This window comes from Dasypus novemcinctus, chromosome 5, assembly GCF_030445035.2.
Source record: "Dasypus novemcinctus isolate mDasNov1 chromosome 5, mDasNov1.1.hap2, whole genome shotgun sequence".
Lineage (NCBI taxonomy): Eukaryota > Metazoa > Chordata > Mammalia > Cingulata > Dasypodidae > Dasypus > Dasypus novemcinctus.
The window spans coordinates 18,443,294-18,466,814 of NC_080677.1; the positions used below are offsets into that span (position 1 = coordinate 18,443,294).

The 23,521-nt window shown below is 34.2% G+C and overlaps 1 protein-coding gene across 4 annotated transcripts in view; it reads right to left on the reverse strand.

Annotated features, from left to right (window-relative positions):
• CDK13 (cyclin dependent kinase 13) overlaps positions 1–23,521 on the reverse strand; it is a 125,597-nt gene that overhangs the window by 59,412 nt on the left and 42,664 nt on the right. For all 4 annotated transcript variants that reach the window (XM_004462568.5, XM_023589972.3, XM_023589971.3 and 1 more), the window contains exons 2-5: positions 22,096–22,755; positions 16,002–16,172; positions 14,348–14,487; positions 12,652–12,822 (exon numbers count right to left, since the gene is read on the reverse strand). In XM_004462568.5, the coding sequence (XP_004462625.1) occupies positions 12,652–12,822; positions 14,348–14,487; positions 16,002–16,172; positions 22,096–22,755 (1,142 nt within the window). The remainder of the gene's footprint in view (positions 1–12,651; positions 12,823–14,347; positions 14,488–16,001; positions 16,173–22,095; positions 22,756–23,521) is intronic.

The following is a 23,521-nucleotide window of genomic DNA, read 5'->3' on the forward strand; positions in this document are numbered from 1 at the left end:
AGCTCTAGTGGTTGAGCACCTGCTTCGCATGTACAAGGTCCTGGGTTTAATCTTTGGTACCTCCTTAAAAACAACCAACCGAAAGAAAAAACCTGAAGAAACCCCCGGCCCTTCAAGCTTCAAACTCTCAGAACTTAAAAAGTTCCTAGTTTTTCACCTCAGGGCCTTCATTCCTATTTTCAGGCCTCCGAGGGTGCCACCTGTGATAGTGGCTGGGTAAGTAAATATGCTCCCATTACCTGAAAGGTCGGAAGAAAGGGAAGAGCAGAAATTAATTTAATGCCGCCACAACTCGTAGTGGGAACATGTACACATCTGGCCTCGAAATTTGAATTGCAAATGCATTTTTCCATAAACAGTAATAACATCAAGGTTAGATTCCCCATATCCTATTATTAAAAACAAATGGAAATGACTATCTGTTTGAAAAAGAACACTTCTAGTCAATATTTTTCACATAAGGTATTTTGGGTAGCATGAAGTGTGTTTTATTTTTCCTGTACCTTATCTCCTCCTCTAAACTACTTACTTCACAGATTTGAGGATTAAATGAGTTGAAAACAGCATCTGGCCCATAGGACACATTACATTTTTAAGTAAACATTAATCTATTTTTCAGATTTGTTAAGTTTTTCGAATTAATTTTCAAAGACATGTTGGCTCTACTTTTTCAGTGATGTTTCCATCTTTTTCATTCCTTTTCTTTTTTCTTTCTTGGTCTTCCTCTAAGAGAACTGTCTATTGGCTAAATGATCAAAATTACTACTTCTACATTCTAGTTCATGCACTTTTATTTGGGAACTTCACATTAATTTGCTTTACAAGTTTATCATTTATAACTTTTCAACATTTTTAAAGGAGTCTTATCTTTCAAAGTTAGCTTGCTTCTTAAAAACTTCACCTACAACCAATTTCACCCATAGCCAAACTGTCATCACTTTAAAAACATAGGTTACATTAAGCAAGTTTTATTTAGCTTAATCGGGAAGGTTCTGCTAAATGGCCATCATTTAATATAGCTTCTGCTGTAAGAATTAAAGTGAAATTATTGTGCAAAGTATGTTCAACCTCAGTTACATTCTGGATAAATGTAATTACCAGGTTTTCTTACATCAGAATTAACTGAGGAGTAGAGAGAGACACTTTAAAAACAAGTAATTAAGTACGTAGAAATATCAATAGAGGGAATCCTGGCTGGTAGGGTAGCTGCTGCAGAAGTAATACAGGATGATAAAAGAATCTAAACTCATGGAAGTTAAGTTTATCAACTATCTTACATCTAGAACATAATGTAGAATTCCAACTCACTTCAAGAAAATTCATTTATAGCCTGAGACATATAACAAAAAGATTTTTTCGAAGTACAAAAACCAATTCCTGTTAAATATATAAATCCTATGAGTTTATAATCCCATTATGCACTACAATGATCACAAAATCCTCACATTGAAAATGAGATGCCTGAAAACCCAAGGGAGAAATGAATTTATAGTGTGATGGAAGATCGGGCAGGAAATAATTATTACATTCACTGAAAATACAACAGTGAAGTCAGAACACTTAATAAAAAGGATATCAATGGAAATCTGCACACCTTAAATTTAGAATGGTCATCCAACCATTATTTTATTACCTTTATAACTCAGCATGTTTGGCTGCCAACTCCCACCTGTCCTAGAGACATGGACTAACTTGAAATGGGAAAAGTTTACATAACCTTAACATCACAGTAGAGTAGGTATTTCTCAATCCTTTCACAATACCCTAGGCAAAGCCAATGGATTAGCCTCTGTTCAACTCAGCTACTGCCGGTCCTCCCTCCCTCCCTCATAATAAGCTCCTGAATTCTGAAAGTGCTAATTTTTTACTTTTCTCATTTTCCCCCTTCTTTATCATGCTTTAAAACTGGTTTCATTGATGTTTAGACATATGCTGATTCAGGCCTATGAGGCATGAAGAAAGCTCCTGGGAGTGAAACCTTCTTTATAAGAGAGAGCTGTAGAAGCCAAGCTCTCTCTACCAGATATGAACAACTACCCCTTAAAGCCATCCTACAATGAGAAAGAAGCAGATGCTGTGGAGGACAAACCTTGAGTCTTTAATGACATACTTAAGCCACTGAACGAACAACGAACACTAAAACCTTCTGATGTTAACTAATAGATTCCCATACCACTTTAAACTATTTCAGTTTAATTTTCTGCAATGTTCTCCTTCAAATTATCTGTACACCATTAAGACATTCTCAGATTACTAAAAACAATAGATACTAATAAGTTATAGCTACAATTTACAAAAATTTTACAAAATACTATGGAAGCACAAACTAGTATTTAGAATACACAAATGAAAATTCTACCACCTGATTTAATCAGTATTACATTTGAAGGACAGACTCACAGTCTAGTTTTTCTCATGCAGATTTTTGGGGGAAGAGAGGTAGCTTTAAAAAAAAGTCTGCTTCTTAAAGTAAATAAACCAATAGTTTTCCTTAAGTTTATTACATATTAACATGAAAAAATGTGGGCAAGCATGTGTTTGGTAAAGCACAGTAGATAGAAGCTAAAAACGAGTAATCTAAGCCTAACTTCTGGAATGACCTCCTAATATCTCAGGTGGATCTCACCTACTGCCACAGTAAACAAAGCCTAAACGGGTGCTCCAGAGAACTCCAGAGACATCTGGACACCACAGGCAAGAACACAATCCCGTAAGATCAGCACCCCGTCGGTGGGCCTTCCCTTGGAACACATAACAGAGGCATTCATTTATAACTTCCTTACACATGATTCATCTAAGAACCCTTTTATTTGAACCTATAATTAATTAAATATATGTCCCAGAGACTTAAATCTCAGTCTGTTTATATGCTGGTTGAGCTCTGAATCTTAGCAGAGTAGTGTCCAACACCTACTTTCCAGTTCATTGGAATTGCCCAGGACAGCTAACAAAATGATGATAATGATGATGATGATGATAGACAAACCTACCCCAAAAAACAATGAATATTTATAATTGCAAGCAAAACTGTTCCTTCCATCTGCCCCATAAAATCTAAGCCCTTCCCATTCTGAAGCAACAATGGGCATCACTATGCCAAAATCCTCAAGATTAAGGAATGAACACACATAAAGGGGGAGTGCAACTATGGACCAACTATGGAAGAACAGGAGGAACATAGAATATTTTCAGTTGGTATTGTTCTGCATGATAATTGCAATGACCAATAAAGGGCATTATACATTTCTCAAAACCTATAAAATTGTAGGGTACAAACTGTGAACTATAATGTAAACTGACGATCTTGGTTAGAAGCAATGTTCATCAAGTGTTAACAACTGTACCACACTAATGTAAGATGCTATTAAAAGGAGAAAGGGTGAGAGGGGTCAGGGGTGAGGTATAAGTGAATCCCCTATTAACTTTTCTGTAATCTAAAACTTCTTTTAAACTAAAGTTTATCATATGGAGGAAAAAAAAACAGTAAAAAATATTCATCTACAGAGAAAAGTCTACTCAAGTAAAATACATCCAAATATATCTAGAACACTATTTTTGTCCTATTTTTTTAATGGCTGCATAACGACAGAGATGTCTATTTTGCAGAACACTGCACAGTATGTCCTCAATACTGTAAAGATTACTGAGTAAATTATTTATATAGATGTACTGTACATAAAAATGTCTTGAAAAAAACTGAAGAAGGGGGAGATGCTGGTTTCTCTTCATTGTTGACTATAGTATTTGCAAATGTCAGAGGATCTGCCGCTTACTTCCCTTCTACTCCTTTATGCTCTTTATTTCTAGCATTTGAACAAAACGTTATTCTTATAGTTCTAGAAAATAAATCAAGAGAAAAGTTTTTAAAACCACCAATTTTTGATGGAAAAAAACACAATAGCTCATCTCAATTACATTTCTTTTATTATAGTGAGAATGAATTATTTTTGTTCACTGAAGAATATTTATTTCATATTACCTGTTTATGACCTTTTCTAATTAATTATGAGGTATAAAGGAGAGTTATGCCTATGTGCTTAAAAGAACAGTTATGCCAGTTTATATTTCTCTTCACTTCAGATGATATACTTCTAAAGATAAGACACCTAGCATAATATTATCCAAGCTCTAACGTGACTTTCGACAAAATTCTAAACACGACTAAATCTCTGGTGGCCACTGCCTTTATATCAATGATAAAAGTTCTTCCATTGCTAGAATAATAACTCTTTGGTAAAATAATAATAAGTGTACTTTAGACCATTGATCATTCCCCAATCTTGAGGATTTGGGGATGGTGATGCCCACTCTGCTTCTAACTGACAGGAGGCTTAGATCCCCCATGGGGCAGATGGATGGAACTATCTTGTTTGCAGTTGCAGACACTCTCTATTCCTTGGGATGGGCAATGTACACCATTGTCACCTTGTTAGTTGTCCTGGGGGAGTCCAATGAACCAGAGAGTAGGTTTTGCAATGCTACAGAAATTCAGGGCTCAACTGGCATATGGACAGACCAAAGATTTAAGTCTCCGGGACATATAATTATCAAGTATAGTGCTAATTATGGGTTCAAATAAAGGGGACAGAAGAGACATACGTAAAGAACCTGTAAATGAGTCTAACTCAGTTACACTGGGAAGCATAAATTCCAAGGCAAGGCCCAGTGACAAGGTGCCAAATTCCTGAGTGTGTTTGCCATGCTTATGGTTTCTGGCTATCTCTATAGCCCTCAGGAACCATGCTGTTTGAGACACTGTTTATAGTGGCAATCAATGAGATCCTGCTGAGATGTGCATAAGCATAACTTCTGGAAGGACCTCCCAACTCACTTTGAAATCTCTTAGCCATAAACTCATTTGTATTTAACATTTCCCCCTTTTGGTCAAGGTCTTTTTCCAGATGCATTGCTAGTTGTTGCTGCTTGGTAATAATCCCTCAGTGCCAGGGAGGCTCATCCCCAGGAGTCATGTCCCACATGGGGGTGGAGGGGGTGGGGAGGGGAGGGAGGAGGCAAGGTAGTATGTAGTGTGTTTATATGCTGAGTTAGGTGCAGAGAGAGGACACAGTTGAGCAACAAGGAGGCTTTCAGATAGTAACTCTAAACACTATATAATAAGGCAGTGGCCACCAGAGGTTCTAAGGGATGGGAGAGGGATGAATTGGTATAATATGAGGGCATTTTCAGGACACTGGATTTGTCCTGTGCATGACACTGCAGTGATTGCTACAGTCCATTGTATATTTTGTCATAATTTACAAAACTGTACAGCACAAAGTATAAACTATGATGTAAACTGTAGTCCATGGTTGGCAGCAATGTTTCAATATGGGTTCATCAACTGTAACAAATGTACCACACTAATGAAGGATGTTGTTAATATAGGAAAGTGTGGGAGAGAGAGGGAGGGGGACATATGGGAATCCCTTATATTTTTTATGTAACATTTATGTAATCTAAAGCTTCTTTAAAAATAAAAATAATTTAAAAAATAAAATTAACACAACTAAAACATGATAATATCATATGGTAATTGCATGATGGATCAACTATTATATAAACTATCTTCTGCGACATGTCATATTAAAATCTCCTAGTATATAGGTTGACTAATGGTAAACAGAAAGAAAGAATGGTGAAAATACTTCACATTATCTCATTTAAGTCTCTCAATTACAAAAAAAATATTATCCCTTTGTAACATTCAAGGCTCAGAATTACTGAACAATTTGCCCACAATCACACTGCAACTAAGTACCCCAGTTTGACTGTTCCATCCCTCTTTTCTCTATGAAGAAGCAAGGATTAATTATTAGCTTCCTCAGAGAGGGATCCCATATAGCAATATAACAGCTGTCTTTGGTTCACATGACCTAAACAGTGACAATGTCCTAAACAGCATTCTGCCACTTTTACTTTTTTTTTAAAAAAAAGATTTTATTTATTCTCTTTTTATTTATTTACTCTTCTCGTTGTTTGCACTTGCTGTCTGCTCTTTGTCCACTGGCTGTGTGCTCTCTGTGTCTGCTCATCTTCTCTTTAGGAGGTACTAGAACTGAACCTGGGACCTTCCATGTGGTAAGCGGGAGCTCAATCGCTTGAGCCACAACTGCTTCCCCACTTGCACTCTTCACTATCCCTATTTACCCACTGCAGAATTTTAACTCCAGTGTCTCTTCATTGTGACCATAGTATTCTCAATGTGCTGCTCCTTCTTTATCCCTTCCACTCTCCATCTCTAATCCACACCACTGTTTCTGCTAATTTGCCTCTACTACTCAGTTCCATTCTTCTACCCTACCACTTTTCTCCTGCCTATGTGGGTTTAACCCTAACTAATCTAGAAGCTCACTTTTTTCCTTTTGGTAACTTGTTCAATCAATCACAGCTAGTCAGAGGCAAGTGAAGATTTTTGCTCTTATTGGCAATTTTTAATGTTTAGAGATGGCTTCAAAGCATTCAGAAAAAGTTTCTTTTTCTTTCTTTTAATTTTTTAAACTTCTGAGCCAGCAGCATTCCTGATATCTGATCTCCACATAATGAAATTTCACTGAAGGACTAAAACTAAAAGATACATTTCTACTATCACTCCATTTTCTCTACCTAATTAGAAATAATTATTCTACTACTGGTCTATTTCTATCCCCACGACCAAGCTACCATCAAGCTCTAATAACAGTCCATTTTACTGGGTGCTTACTATGTGTAATATTCTAAGCTAAGTGGTTCACATACATTATCTTATTAAATATAACAAACCTATGAGTTAGGTATTATTACCCATTTTGCAGATGAGGAAAACAGAATATGCAATGATGGAAAAAAGCATTCGAACTCATGCTCTTAACCATTACACATATTGCCCATATATTACCTTATAAAATCTGCTCCCAAAGAACATTATTACTTGATAATTTATCAGTCAGGAAGCACTGACTTGAAAGAAGGCAACCCTTTCTTTTCCTACCCAATCTCTCCTTCCCCTATTTTCCCACCGATTTCTTTTCCCTTAATGTCTGACAATCCTTTTGCTAAGAACCATTTCCTGGTGGACACCTATGCATTCTGATCTGTCTAGGTTCTTTAAACTCTAAACTACAACAAATGAAGGTAACTCTTCGCTTCCCTGTGACCCAGAGACACATAAAGACATTCCTAAGAGTTTAATTTTTCCTCTTTAAAATTATTATGTGATATAGCTTATTTAATATTATTAAATCACCTTTCTGCATTGTCTACTAATTATGCAAAATTCAAAATCATTAAAGGTTTATTTGGTTGTTCTGGGACAGACCCACTCTGTTTTATAAACATTTTTCTTCTCAATTCAACTCAACAAACATTTACTGAGCATTTAGCTAAGAAACACATGGAGAGGAAGAAAAACAGATGGCTGAATAGTACTTATGCAATTAAAAAATAAACATTCTTACTATATTAAAAAAATAGTCAATTAAGAAAAATATTAATAACCAAACAGAAAAAATAGGCAAAGGGGATAATCAGGTAATTAATGGATAAAGAAATATAAATGGCCTCTAAGTATAAAAAAACTATTTAATCTCTATGCAATTAAGGTCTAAATTTACTTAGAGTTAATTTTTGTGTATGGTGTGAGGAAGCGGTCCAACTTCATTCTTTAGCATATGAATATACAGTTATCCCAGGACCATTTGTTGATAAGACTATTCTTTCCCATTGAATTGTCTCAGCACCCTTGTCAAAAATCAATTACTGTAGAGAAGTGGATGTGGCTCAACCGATTGGGCTTCTGTCTACCATACGGGAGGGCCAGGGTTCGCTTCCCAGGGCCTCCTTGTGAAGGAAAGCTGGCCACGCCCGTGAAGATCTAAGCTGATGGCTTGTGCCCGCAGAGAGCTGGTGCAGCAAGATAATGTAACGATGGAAACAAGCAGACACAGAAGAACACGCAGCAAATGGACACAGAGAGCAGAGAGCAAGCAAGCAGCAAGAGCGGGGATAAATAAAATAAATCTTAAAAAAAAAAATCAATTATTTACTTCTTGATTCTCAATTCTATTCCATTGATCTATTTGTCTCTTAAGACAGTACCACATAGTCTTGATTACTCTAGCTCTGTAGTTAGTTTTGAAACTGGGAAGTGAGTTCTCTAACTTAGTTCTTTTTCAAGATTGTTTGGCTATTCTGGGTCCCTTGAATTTCCATATGAATTTCTGGACCATCCTGCCAATTTCTGCAAAAAAAAAAAAAGGCTGGAATTCTGTTAGGTTTTGTACTAAATTCAAAGATCAATTTGTGAAGTACTGCCGTCTTAACAGGATTAATTCTGATTCATGAACACTAAACGTCCCTTCATACTGAGATTTCCTTTAATTTCTTTCAATAATGTTTTGTAGTTTTCAGGGTACAAGTCTTGTACTTTTTTTTTTTTTAAAGATACACTTTATTCCCTCTAATGTGCCCCCTTCATTGTGTGTTTGTCTTCTTTGCTTCTTTAAGAGACACCAGAAAATGAACTTGGGATCTCCGATGTGGGAGGGAGGTTCCTAGTCACTTAAGCTACCTCCACTCCTGCTTTATTGTTTTTCCTCTTGTGCATCTTGTTGCATCATCTTGTCATGTCAGCTCGCTGTGCCTGCCTTTGCACCAGCTCACAGTCCTGCTTCTCCTCTTTTTTAGGAGGCACCAGGAACCTCTGCTCCCTGCTTTGTTGTATCTCTCACAATGTCTTTCTTCTTGTGTCTCTTGCTGTGTCATCTTGTTGTGTCAGCTTGCTTCGCCTGCCTGTTGAACCAGCTCGCTGTCTTTTTTAGGAGGCACCAGGAACCAAACCACGGACCTCCCATGTGGTAGGCAGGAGTCCAATAGCTCGAGCCACATCCACATCCCCTCTGGTACTTCTTTCACTAACCTTACTCTTGGGTATTTATTCTTTCTAAGCTAATATAAATGGAACTGATTAATTAATTTCACTTTAGATTGTTGACTTTTAGAGTACAGAACCACAAATGGTTTCTGTATACTGATCTTGAATCTTGTCACCCTGCTGAACTCATTTATTCTGAAAGTTTTTTACTGGATTCCTTAAGATCCTCTGTATTTCCTACATATACGAAATATAAATACACATACCAGCTAGAGACAGTTTTACTTTTTTTTTTTAATAGCCCTTTAATTCCTTTTATTTTTTCCTCAAACTGCTCTGACTAGAATCTCTGGTACAATGTTGAATATAAGTGGAGAAAGCAGATATCCTTGCCCAATTCTTGATCCTAAGGGCAAAGCACTCAGTCTTTCACAATTAAGTATGATGTTAACTGTAACTTCTTCATAGATACTCTCTATCAGGTTGAAGAAGTTCCCCTCTATTCCTAGTACGTTGAATGTACTGTCCGATTTTTCAAAGTATAAATTGGCACAGCCTTTCTGGAAAACAACTTGGTATTGTGTGTCAAATTTTGGAGTTCAAATCCTTTGGCCTAGTAATTCTATTTCTATAAATTTACTTAAGGCAATAATCAAGAGAAAAGTAAAAAAAGTTTTATGTAAGAAGACATTCAGTTATAAAGGATTTCTGTGAACTCACTGACTGCTAGGACTGATGGGATATCTGCTAATTATACAAGACCTTGATCCCTCACTACTTCATTTCTAACCAAAACTATGTCAATGGACCCACATGACTGCTAGGATTGATGGAATCTCTGCTAATTATACAAGACCTTTATCCCTCACTACTTCATTTCTAACCAAAACTAATCAAATCATAACATTCATACAAAAAGATTATGTTTTATATGTTATACCCCCTTCACACATAACCTAATATATTTAACTAATACCTGGTATATAAGACTTCTGATATAATCAAATAAATATATATCTGGATATAATTAAAAGGAGAAATGATAAGACTGTATATATGGTAATAGAATAAGAAAATTTTTTTAAATCCACGTAACTACACTATACAGAGAACCCTAAATTAAACCATGAAGTTCAGTTAATAATAAATTATAAAAATGTGGTATCATACATTGTATAACAAATATTCCACACCAATGGAATATTTGTCCACTTAACCTCCTGCTTTTTTTAAGGAAAACAATTCTTTAAAGACCAATATTTCATTTTCAATTTTTGTGATTACTTTTTCTTCCTTTTTAAGTAGGGCTAAACACTTAAAAACACTTTAATGGTGTTAATCTTATAAAATGTTTTCTGTTATGATATAAAAGCTTATAAGTTTACGTTTTCACTTGATGTTTTACAATTTATAATTTTCACATTTAAACTGTTTTAAGTATTTAGTTTGACTTTTTTGCATCTTATGAATTCGAATACATTATACTAACCTACAATATTAAATCAAAATACCACTACTTTCTTTCTGCTCCAGTATGGCAATCACTATTAGTAAAATGTCACACAGCTAGTGTGTCAGCATTAGAACTCAGGATTCCAAATCTAGTTTCCTTTTCATCAACTCATGCTGCCCCATCATGGTTTTCATCAAAATCATAATATTCATAAAATATGTTATATGCCCTCATACACACCCTAAAACATTTTAACTAAAATCTGGTACTTTCTAACTGATCATGACTCATACAAAAACAAACAGGATTATGGTAGGGAGAAAGAAGATGAAAGGTGCAAATACATGAAAATCTAGTGCTAGGTACTGTGGAGGAATTTAAAAAAAAACACAAAGGCTTCAGAGAATTTATAATTTGATAAGGAAAATTAATTATGAACATAAATATAATACATAGAAGACTATGAATCTTTTGCCTATTCAGGTGGTAGTCTTTCTAAAAAACTGTATTAAAGTCCAGATCAGATCAGAATAAGTGAAACATTTATTCATTCAGCACCTTCTATGTCCAGTCACTGAGCCAGATATGAGTACAACAGTGAACAAAACAGGTATATATAGTTTTGTGGAGAAACAAATAAGAAACCAACATAATCATTATTACTTATTTGAAAAGATTATGAAGAAAAATAGGGTTTTTTAATTGATGTGTCTATTTATATGCAGAGCAAAGTGGGAAGACTTGTCAGGGAAGACATGATTAATGAATCAAGCAACATTCAGGTTGAGACGTAGAGGATGAGAAGTCAGTCTTTTCAATTGTGCACATGGGGGTAGAGATGTGGGGTGCTGGGGTAGGGCACAGAGAAGTTTGAGCCCTGGGAAGCAGCATGGGTAGGAACTTTAAGGCAGGAAAGTGTTTTAGCATATCTAAGACCTGACTTGCCAATATGACTGAAGCCTGGTGAACAAGCATAGATGGCGTTTGGAGAGGTAGTTAGGGACCAGATTCCACAAATCAAAGCAGAAGGGCCAGGGTACGTTTAGGGAAAAACAAATACACCAGTTTTTCTGGACAAATAGGTTAATGCAAAACAAAACAAAAAACATTTGCATACCACCATCACACATAAGGTCTCATCTCAATTTAATTATTACAACATGAGAAAAGAAATAATGTTTCCCTTTTGTGAATGAAGGGATAAGAGGCCCAGAAAGACTAAAGACCTTGCTAATAATAAGGTCACACTGCTAATAAGCTAAGTCTCAAATTCAAACATTACAACCCAAGTCAAACCTGTACCCTTTCTACTATACAATATGAAAGTAATGAAAAATAAGGTTAAAAAAGCAAACTGGGGTTCTTAAATGTCAGGACTTAAGGAATACAGGATTACTGATGAAAAATGATACAAGTACTATCAATCAAAAAGATGATTCTGATTATCTATTTTAAATAATTACTATATATTGTTATCAATCATTTTTAAACTATGTTCCCAAGAAGAGTACAACTGTATATGAGAAAGAGGGGGGAAATGCAAATGAGGTTATTTGTCTGTGTGAGGTTGATGGGGACAGGAGGATAAGTACTATCTTCAATCAGAACATACCTACTTTAATCAATTCTATATTAGATTTAGTTTAAGAATTTTTGTTATTAAAAACCACAAATTATAAAGTAAGAACACTCACTCTGGTTCCAAAATCTTACATGAAATATCTCAAAAACACACTGGCAGTAGAATTTTTCTTTCACCCATTTATGTGCCAATTTATATGCCCTATGATAACTACTTTAATAAGCAGGCTAATTTCTTTTCACTTTTCAGCTAAAAGTCAATTACATACCAAAATAGTTTATTAAAGGTAAGTAATTTCAAGTAGTATTTTTGCTTCCATACTGTTTAAGTTTTAGAGAAAAAATATATACCTGCTATAAAGTTTTCTTACATATGAAAACATAACATAAAAATACAGAGTAAATACACTCTAATGGTACTATAAACTGCTTTTCAATCACTAAAAAATTGAAGCTAAAATTATAAACTCATGGTCATAAAATATATTACTATTGAATACTTTAAATGTGATACTGGTAAACATGCTTTTATTTTTTTCTTTTCCTTGTTCTTGATAAATTTGCTTTGATGTTTAACTTCTTAGCGGACTTGAAAACGACTAAAGTAAATAAAATGATGGTCAACTCCACTAAATTTAAAAAGAGAGTTTAACATGAGGACAACAGAGTTTTATGCAACTCATAATTACCCAAATGGTAAGTATCTGTAATAAAATTTGCATTAACATTATTAATACAGGGAATTGGTTATGTAAATATGTATACATACCTTTGTCCTTCTTAAAATCCAAAGCATCTTCTTTATCTGTCACTATTTCCTTCATATTGATAATACTCTGATGAGTAAGCTGCCGGAGAATTTTAATTTCTCTAATTGCTGTAATTGGAAAGCCTTCCTTTTCATTATCTAGACGTACTTTCTTTAAGGCTACCATTTCTCCTATTAGAAAATTAAATAAAATCAGGTTACCAGCTGACCAAACCATAAGATATTTTCTTAATTTTAAATTTATTTTTAATTCATAATTTATGTTCCTACTTCTTGAAATTAAAACCCAGAAAATTTATTTTGGTTTCCAACAAGCCAAATGATAATATTTGGAGTTCAAAAAGTTAACTCTCTGGTTAAATAATGTATGGATATTTATTCAAAACATGGAATATTGCACAAATGTAAAGAAGAATGAAGTAGTTTTATATGTATTGTTATTGTATGCTCTCCAAATGTTGAAAAGTGGGTTTATTACACTACCAACAGTATTTTTTAAAAAAGGGGGAGGTAAAGGTAAATATGCCCCTATGTGCAAATATGCATAAAATCTCCCTGAACAGATGAGAAAACACTGTACATTGTGAAGATTAGAAAATATGCTCAGACATAAATAAGTTGGCCAAAGCTGCCCTATTACCTAGTAGTAAAACTGGGATTCAGAACCTGGTTTAGCTATCTCAAAAGTATGGGCTCTTACAACTATGCTGAAACTACCTCATCATTCAGTTAAGAGAGTCAAAATCTAAAAATCCTGTTATAAGAAAGCAAAGAGTTCATTATAATAGGTTCGTTCATTCTACTTCTTTGGAGAAAAGAATTCTGTACTTACAACTTTTCTAAAAGAAGGAAGTTTATACTTATAATCATTAAAATTTATTTTACTCATTCTTATAGAAGTTCTTTCTATAATGTAGTATGATTCCATGTTTCATTTAAACAGTTTGAAAAGTTATAATCTCTTTTTGATAATATAGAATCACCATTATAAATATAAATTATTACTCTTTGCTATTATACTTCCCAGGAGTTTCTAAGCATCAAGTCATCCCTTCTATATTAAACGGCATTGGTTAGTGGTGCTATTTTAATCTATTGGTTTATTTCAAAAAGGAATTATGAAGAAAGATTAAAGACTGGTTCCATGCATTATCTATTGAAGTACAGAACCATTGTAAACAGCCTTTGACAATTACTTTCCACTGCTGCAAGCATTTTAAACTTTATTCCAGGTTCCTGATTATATTCTGAAAGAATAAATTGCTAAATCTCATCTCCTTACAGTAAAAGAAAATTTCTACCCCCAAAATTTTTTTAGCCAAATCAAACATGTTATATAAAGTTTATTACAACAAAATTTACTGAGTATAATTCAGGTCAAAATATTTCTTTCCCCTGATTACTAGCAAGCTAAAAATTACCCGCCATTAAAAAAAAAAAAATCTAAATCCCATTAATACATCACAAATACTAAAGGAACACATTAAAATATATATATGTATATATATATACACTTACGTGTATTATATATTAAGTAGATACATGAAATAAAATTTAAAAAAAGATTAAACCAAACACGACAGAATTCTCTCTAAATTAACTTTTAAAAAAATTCCTAAAGCTATCCATTAGTAATAAAAACCCAAATTACGTATATTCCATCTATCCAAATATTCAGTGCCCTTGGCATTCTTACCAGTGTCTTTATCCCTGGCCTTGTAAACTTGTCCATAGGTACCTTCTCCAATAATTCCGATGATATCAAATTTATCCACGCAGCGTTTTCCCCAGTCAATATCTTTTTCTTTGATTTCACCATAGCGAGGCCCACATATTCTATCAAATATAGTTCTGAAGTTTTTATATACAATCAAGCAAATTGGATAAACTGTTTAATAACTCAATATCTACCATTCCCCCAATTTTATATCCTTTATTTTCCCCCACCATTGTATATTCATGATCATGTATCCAAAACAAATATCATTGTGATCTGGGTATTTTAAGTTATCATAAAAAACATGGTATCATTTCTCCTGACTCTTGTTCTGTAGCCTAGAGCTTAAACTGTGAAAGAGAAGTAGTAGAGCTTGTACAACAGGCTTTCAGAAATAAATGAAAATTTTCAAAGAGTGGATAAAACCAATCCTAACAGAAAAAGTCGAAGTTCTTTAATCAATCTTGAAAAAGTGTTTTCATTCACTGACTATGTATGTATGTAGGTGTGTACACATACACACATATCTCTTTCAAAAGACAAATGTTTGATAATGAACATTAATAAAAACCTAATTACAAAGCTTACTGACAAATTAAGACATGGCTAGATGAAATGACCCTAAAAATGGAAACATCAGAAAGTAGATTTTCAGTCTGGGAGAGTACAAAAGAAATTACTACAATCAACTCTCAGGAATCCACACTTAAGCAACATATATGTAAATCTCTAAATATAAGGATAAATCTTCACATCTTCAAAATATATGAAATGGTGCAGTAGTAAATATTCTGGTAGTTCATAGTGATTTTAAGTAACAGAGTATCAAAATATATGAAATGGTGCAGTCGTAAATATTCTAGTAGTTCATAGTGATTTTAAGTAACAGAGTAAAATAACAATATCCAAAAAGAGACTATTTTTAAGGAGTTTTCTAGCTTTCTACTCCGTACCAGAAAATGACCTCTCTTTTATTCATATACTAGGTAGGCACTACCTGAACAGCAATTCTAAGACCAGGTCTAACTCAAAGTCTAACTCACGCTTTCTACCACATAAGCAGAAGTGAAAAAACAAACAAACAAACAAACAGGAATCAGTGTTTCCCTCCTAATCTGATGAAAAGATTTCAGAGGAAAGTGTTATCTCTAAGCACTTACTTGAAACTAATTTAGGATATAAATTTCAAACCTTCTTGCAGTCCACATCTTGAAAAATGAAGAATGCAGTTAGCTACAGAGGCAAATGGAGCTAAAAGCAAAGGAAAACATAGAAGCTTGCCCATTATTAATTTTGTTTGGGCTCACTAAATGCTGACTTTCACCTTATCCAAATTCAGTGTTTGTGGTTTTTAAATATCTTAACTACAGAATTCTTTAACACATACACTACCCCAAGAAATTAATACATTACAAGCTGTGAGAGAAAGTTAAACTGGTTTTATTAGATAATGTGAATAAGTACGCAAGAAATTATGAAAATTTTCAAAACACTAAAAGAATTTATTCAAATATTTAAGTTGGTGGAATAAATACACTTTTTAATTTTAAATCTTAATTGTGTTTTATAATTTTTATGATGATCCAGAATCATTTCTGGTAAATTTAAAAGCAGGTAGAAAGCAAGCACATACTTAGGCCTCCTTTTACTATGTAACTGTGGTGCTGTTTTCTTTTCCTCTGGACTCTTTGAGAGATCATCTCCTCCTGGCAGCTCAGGGGGCAGTGGTAAATCAGCAAGTAAACATCGCAGTTTCTTCTCTACTTCTTTTTTAACTGCTTTTACTGAAATATTTCCTCGTAAGCTAAAAAGAAAGTCAGACAAAAAAGCAAAACACAAAAATGTATTTGTTTGAAAAATAAAATGTGGCCATGTCTTATATTTAAGTGGTCCACAATGGCAATGAATACTCTATACAATTTCACATTGCAAAACACTAACCTGAGTTTCTTTATTCTCCAGCTAAAATAGTACACTACATTCAAATGGAAAAGACATATTTCAGGGATAAAAATGATATAGAATTAGGTAAAAACTAAGGAAATCTGAACAAAGTCTGGACTTTGTTTAATAATAATATATCAATATTGGTTCATCAATTGCAACAAACGTACCATACTAATGTATGACGCTAGTAATGTGGAAAGTGGAGGCAGGGAACTTAAGATAATCTCTGTAGTATCTTCAAAATCCTTCTTTACATAGAAATTTTTTTAAAATCTAAAGCTTATTTTTAAAAATAATACAGGATTATTGCAAAACTATAAATTAAAACTGGAATTAAAAATGGAATACTTTGCAGGAAAATTCATTAGTTTTATAATAGCATTTGGTTGATTCTGGTGGAAAAACAAAAGCTCTCTTGTTATAAGAAAGAAATAAAACCACATGCTATTATTTATACCATTTAAATAGCCACAAACAAAAATTAATTCAGCTTCACCTCCTTTCAGGGATAACTTGTTTTTCCCAAATGGATATATTCTTTTAAATTTTTTATAAAGCTTTGGCTTACTAGAATTAAGAGATAAAAATGTAAGCAGGTTTATACTTAAGAATCCATAAAGAGCTCTAATTTTTAAAATATAACCTGATAATTATCTTAAACTTCCCTGATAATATTACGAAATGTTATGTGTAATGACACATTGTAAGAGAATCTTACATTGAGAAAAAAGAACTTCACATACTTTCACAGCTGTTATGAGCCCCATACTGAAAAATTCATTGACACATTACTGCTGTGGTCTGAAATTACTAAAGATGTTGCCAAGGTATATTATTTAAAACTATCACTAATCATAATAAAACGGTGGCTTTTCTTCATTACCCCATGTTACTCACTAGAAGATTCTTTACCAGGGAAAATGTTCAAAAAGAAATTGGTTTATAGTTTTATTTGTGAAAGTTATGGTATCATGTAGGTAACTGCTCAATTTTACTGTCCCTCCATTCAAAAAATACTGATTGTGTGCTTCTTTGTTCTAGGCATTATGCCCAGCACTAGAGATTTAACAACGAAAAAAACCATCACAAACACATTAAGAAATAGTTACTGCCAGAAAGGAGCTTTCAGTCTTTTGGAAAATACAGACAATTAAAGCAACAAGGTGGTACATAGGGATGAAGTACTATACAAATGGATTCCCAGAATAATGGAGAAACATAGAAGGGTAGCAAATAAGATGTGGAAGGTAATAAAGGCTTTTTTCTGGAAAAGGTAGCTCTTTAATACTGTGTGAAAATGAGTCTATTTTAAATTATTTAGAAAACTATAGTCTCTAATTTACAATTAAGCTTTAGTCAAAGACTAAAAGACCTCCCTACCACATGGGAGGTCCAGGGTTCAAACCCCAGGCCTCCTGATGGGTGTGCTGAACTGGCCCATGTGCAGTGCTGATGCGCGCAAGGAGTGCCGTGCCACACAGGGGTGTCCCCGCATAGGGGATCCCCATTCGCAAGGAGCGCACCCTGTAAAGAAAGCCACCCCGTGCGAAAAAAGCACAGCCTGCCTAGGAGTGGCACCACACACACGGAGAGCTGACACAGCAAGATGACGCAACAAAGAGACAGAGATTCCAGTGCAGCTGACAAGAATACAAGTGGACACAGAAGAACACACAGCGAATGGACAGAGAGCGGAAAACTGGGGGGTGGAGAGGGGAAGGGAGAGAAATAAAAATATAAATCATTAAAAAAAAAATCAAAAGCTATAGGGGAACGGATGTGGCTCAAGTGGTTGAGCGCCCACTTCCCACATGGCAGGTCCTGAGTTCAGTCCCCAGTACCTCCTAAAAAAAAAGCTACATCAATTTTATACATCAATACTCAAGCCGAGGCTTCAAAAAAGCAAAAGTGACTGTTTTGTGTATTAACTGATAGTAACAAAGAATAAAAACTCACAAATGGGGAGAGGAATATTATTTTTTTAAAAGTCAGCTAATGTTAGGAAGAATGAAAGAATTAGAAAATCACCATTTACAACCACCAGTATAATAATTAATCTAGATAAACATCATCAGTTGATACAAGTCATTAAGTAATAACAGGTTGTTGGGGAGTTGGGGAAATGTATATTCAAACACTGACAAAGTATTAGCCCAGTGCTTACTTTTAATTGCAAAGGAAAAAATGCATCTTTATATTTCAGAGAGAGAACTTAAGGATGGTTATCACCTTAACCAAGTGACCACATCCCTACTACTATTAAGACAATATGACATTTTGTTCCTCCTGGGGTGACAGTATGAAGTACATAAAATCACCTATTAAGTATCCTGGCCCCAAACAACTTATTCTAAATGAGGGATATTTAATTTACAGTTTAGGAGAAATGGAAAGGTTAAAGAGGAACAAATTAAATGTCACCAATGAGAAACAGTCGGACAAATCTGGAAGATGCAACATACTATAAAACAACGAGTCTGAATTCTTCAAAAAGTCAAAGGGGGAAATTTGAAAGTATGCAGATTAGAAAGTTGATGATATTATGTAACTACTGTTAATTTCCTAAGGTACAATAATGATACTGTGATTAAATAAGAGACTGATATTCTTAGGAGATGTTATTGCTAAAGTATTTAAGAATAGTGTCAGAATGTCTACAACAAAAATAAGAGTGCATGCGTGTATGTGTGTAGACACACACATACAAACCCTATTAGTTCTGTTTTTATTTTTTGTTTGCTTGTTGTTGTTTTTTTATTTTGTTTTTAGGAGGCAGCAGGAACCTAACCTGGGACTTCCCATGTGGAAAGCAGGCGCTCACTGCTTGGGCCACATCAGCTTCCTCCCACTCTTTTAAAGATTTATTTACTTTATTTTTCTTTATTTATCCCCTCCTCCCCCAGATGGTTCTCTGAGATGTCTGTCTGCTTACTGTTTGCTCACCTTCTCAGGAGGCACCAGGAATCAAACCTGGGACCTCGTACATGGGAGGAGAGTGCCCAACACCCTGAGTCACATTCATGCCCTTAATTGCCTTAAAAAGCTAAAGAGAGAGCATGAGCATATAGGGCAAAATGCTGTCTATAGACAGAAGTATACAGATATTGGATTTATTCTTCTTTCAAAATAAAAATGCATGAGAGAGGGAGGAGAAGTTACTTGGACAATAAAATGATAAAAGCTAGAATAAAGACGTGCAAAATCAACACAACACTGTGAATGTGATTAATGCCACTGAATTACATATCTTTAAATGGCAAATCATATGTTAAATATATTTTAACACAAATTTTTTTTTAAATACCTTTCCTTAGATAATCTTAAAATATGACTAACAGGATTATACAAACTATTACTCTCCTTTAAAACAATTTTTAAATTTACAGTGAGTAACAGATAAAGATACCATCTGTATTCAGGTTCCCTAAAGCATATTAAAGATTGTTTGCTTCTTTACATCAAGAGGAATGGTTTACAAACAATTTTTAGTTATTAGCTGTGTAACACAATATAAAACGTCTATCACAGTGACTAAAAAGAAGCCTTTAAATATGAAACTACCATGGCCATTACTTTTAAGAACATGGAAAAAAAAGTGGGGGAAGGGTATTTTCTATGATTATAAAAGGGGAACTAACCCACGAACAGTTGCTGCTTTATAAACACTGAACCTTTTTTGGACAAAGCACTTTATTAACTATGTTATACAATATAAAAACCATATCTAGACATTTTTTACTTTGTCTTTTGCTAGGAATAACATCATCACTAATCTAACGTGCTTTGGTAACACCTACAGTCCAAATATATAACTAATAATAATATCTGAGATGCACAGTACTTTAGAGTTTTCAAAATTCTGCTCACCATCTCATTTAATCCTCATAACTAATCTGTGAGATTAAACAGGGTAAATATTATCACTCTTGGACAGAACTAAACAGAATATGGCACAGAAAGATTATGTGAGAAGATAGTTAAGAGGTACAATTATAGCCCACAATATATTTTTTATTGCATTTCTCTCCTAATGGCACTAAGAATATTTAATGTAAAGTAAGTTTTCTGACCTACCCATATCCTCAATTTCTAATCTATTTCCAAAAGTAACACTTTTAACCATTTCTCTTTTTCAAATACATTTTTAATCATTTTTTAAAAATTTTAAATAAAAAGGAATTTAGTAAATATCTTTCCCCACACATTTAAATTTTGGTAGTTTTTAAATTATTGTCATTAAAATAAATAGTTTTACTGGTATTCAATCCACCTTTGGGCACACACACACACATAATTAGTTGTAATATTTAGGAATCTTAAGAAACTTCTATATTCATGAAACATTCAAAGAAAGAAAAGAGAGGAGAGACATAATAAAGAGAAAAGTAGAAGAGACAGAAAAGATGAATAAAAAAATGTAATGACAAAAAATGAAATGTGTTGCTAGTGCATTAAAATTAGATGCACTTCCTAAGCATTCAAATGGGTATGTCCTGAGTTCTTGCAAAAGTACCCAGTAAAAATTTACCCCATAAGACATAGATGAAAAATAAGGTAGAAAACAACCGGTCTCACTAAGACCTGGATGCTCAGAAACTAGTCAAACTCTCATTAATGAAGTAGTTCAAGCTTCTCTGTGCTGGAGAGCCAGTTCCAGGACTCAAAGACATTAGAAATCACTGTTGTGGATCTTCTGTGTTCCTGGAAATAGTCAAACCTGCAGATACCATAATTTGAGTAATTGGGTACCGGATTAGATTGGATTGGATACCCTGGAAACATTCTGACTGTAGAAAAAGGTATCTCGAAGGTCATGAATCAAAAAAAAAAGAGTCATGAATCACAGGAATATGATTTAGCTTTTGTTTTGAAGGATAAAATTTTCATAATGTTAGCCAAACTAAGCACTTGAAAAGCCTACCAACATATCATTTTTATCCACCTGTTTTCAAATTCTATGGAGAAAATCAACTAGGCTGCCCATATAGTTGCATTTTAATTGAAAGTGTGTGGCAGAGGAGGAACCAGCTGTAATTTCTTAAAAATAAAAATGAAAAATATTAAGGTAGTACAATAGGCAGATAAATTCCACAAGCGCATAATGCTCTTACACTAGAATATATATAAGAAACGCCTTAGCTGTGTTTACTTTAGTTACTCTTACCTCTTAAGAATAAAATACTGCAAAAGAAAAAAACAAGCAATACTCACGATATTCAGAGTAGAAATATTTCAACATATGAAAGAACAGCATAACTATATTACCAGTTTTCTGTAATAGAGTGTAATTAATCCCTAGTTGCAGGACAAGCTTAAAAATTTTTTTAAATAGTTAAGAAAAGACTAAATTAGAAAGTGAAAAGTTCACCAGGCCACCAAAAGTGATAAATTCCTAGAAATCTAGAAATAACCAATATACATGATCAAGATTTGTATCACCCAAGGCACACCCTCCCATAAAATAGTCTGTCTCTGACAGACTGAATAATACTAAGCCAAAGAGAATACTGGCATTTCTAAAATACTTGACCAAACATCCTGAAATACACATTGTATCACAAAGCAACTGCAGAATTTTCTGGATTTCTTAACATAAATTATAATTTTGTCATCCTATAAGCAATGTGCTTCAGTTTAAGACGTAGATAATAAAATTAATTCACTCATAGTCTTTTTTACGTTTTTTGGGGGGGGGGAGGGTAGTTCAAATAATTTCTCACTTCAACCTGAAAACACATTTTTCTCTTTAGACAATTATTGGCAAAACTTTTTGCACTTACTTATCAGCATCCTTATCTTCAGGCAGCATGGGCGGCAAAGGTAACGGTGGTAAAGTAGAGGTCACTAATGCCACGTGCTGCTCCTTCTCCTTGGTTCCTATGCTTGGCGTAAGTGGTTTGGTTTTCTCTTTAAGAGATACTGGTTCCTCTTTTGTAGCAGCAGATTTACTCTCCTTCCCAACTACAACTGCTTTCTTGGCAGCTTTATCTACAATCAAATTATTGTCCACCTTTGTTACCTGAAGAGGTGGCTTTGTTTTTGCCTTGTCATTTTTTAAAGTCGCACCACTTGAGGGAGAAGGTGCATGCTCGATTTTAAGTTTCTTCACATCCTTCACATGGTTTGTTTGTGAAGCACTGGCACCAGTTTCTGTGTTCCCCTTTGTAGGTGTAGAAGTACTTGAGGCTTTTGCAGTTTTCGCAGCAGCCTCGGCAGCTTTGGCTGCTTCTGCAGCTTTAGCTGCCTCTGCAGCTCTTGCTGCCTCTGCAGCTCGTGCTTTTTTATTCTTGTTCAATTCAGCTGCCAGGCTACTCTTCAAAGTTAGTGTACTAGGAGAAATGCTAGAATGACGACTCCTGGATCTAGACAGTCTGTGCCTGCTACGAGATCTTGAATGCCTAGATGAATATGGGCTTCTGCTTCGGGATTTGGCAGACCGTCTGGGGGAAAATAATTAAGATTTGGTCAGTAATTCAGAAAGGTTCAGTTTGAAATCTACAAAAACAGTAGGAACACCTCAGTCTTTGAATGAAATAGAAAAGTCAACAATTTCATAACCTAATGATTTTGTTTAGAATATTTTTTTAAAGTGCTTTAAAGTAAAATATTATCTGATGGCTACGTTATTCTTGAAAATAGATCGTCTTGATCTATTTTCTACAAATGTTCCAAGGTGTACGTAGATGAAAGCAGACCTTTGTGAAAAAGAAACAGCATAAGCATTATGAGGAAAAAGTGACACAAGCATCAGAAAATAGAAGCAGGTAATAAGGATACACCACTGGTAGCAGTAGAAGGGTGAAGCCTGGCCAATCTTTTGCTAGGGAGACATTTTCTACATCTCAAAAGCATCTACACCCATAAGTACAGAAGTGAGCAGTATTCTAACTATAGCAAACACGAAAAAGCAAAACTTGTCATTAGCAATAAATAAAAACAGACTTGAGGATTCACTTTAGAAAGGTAGTTAAAAAAACACTAAACTTACATTCATACACGTTGACTTAAATGCTAAATAAGCACTTAATCACCTAACTCACATAAACACATCTATAGAAGATAGTCTTATGATCTATATAATCTCATAAAGAAAATAAAATAAACCCCACACGACCATTCTCAATCTAAAGCTCTATTGATAAAACTTTTCAAAATGAACTTTAAAAACAAATTTCCATACTACTTAATTCCTTAAAGTGAATTTAC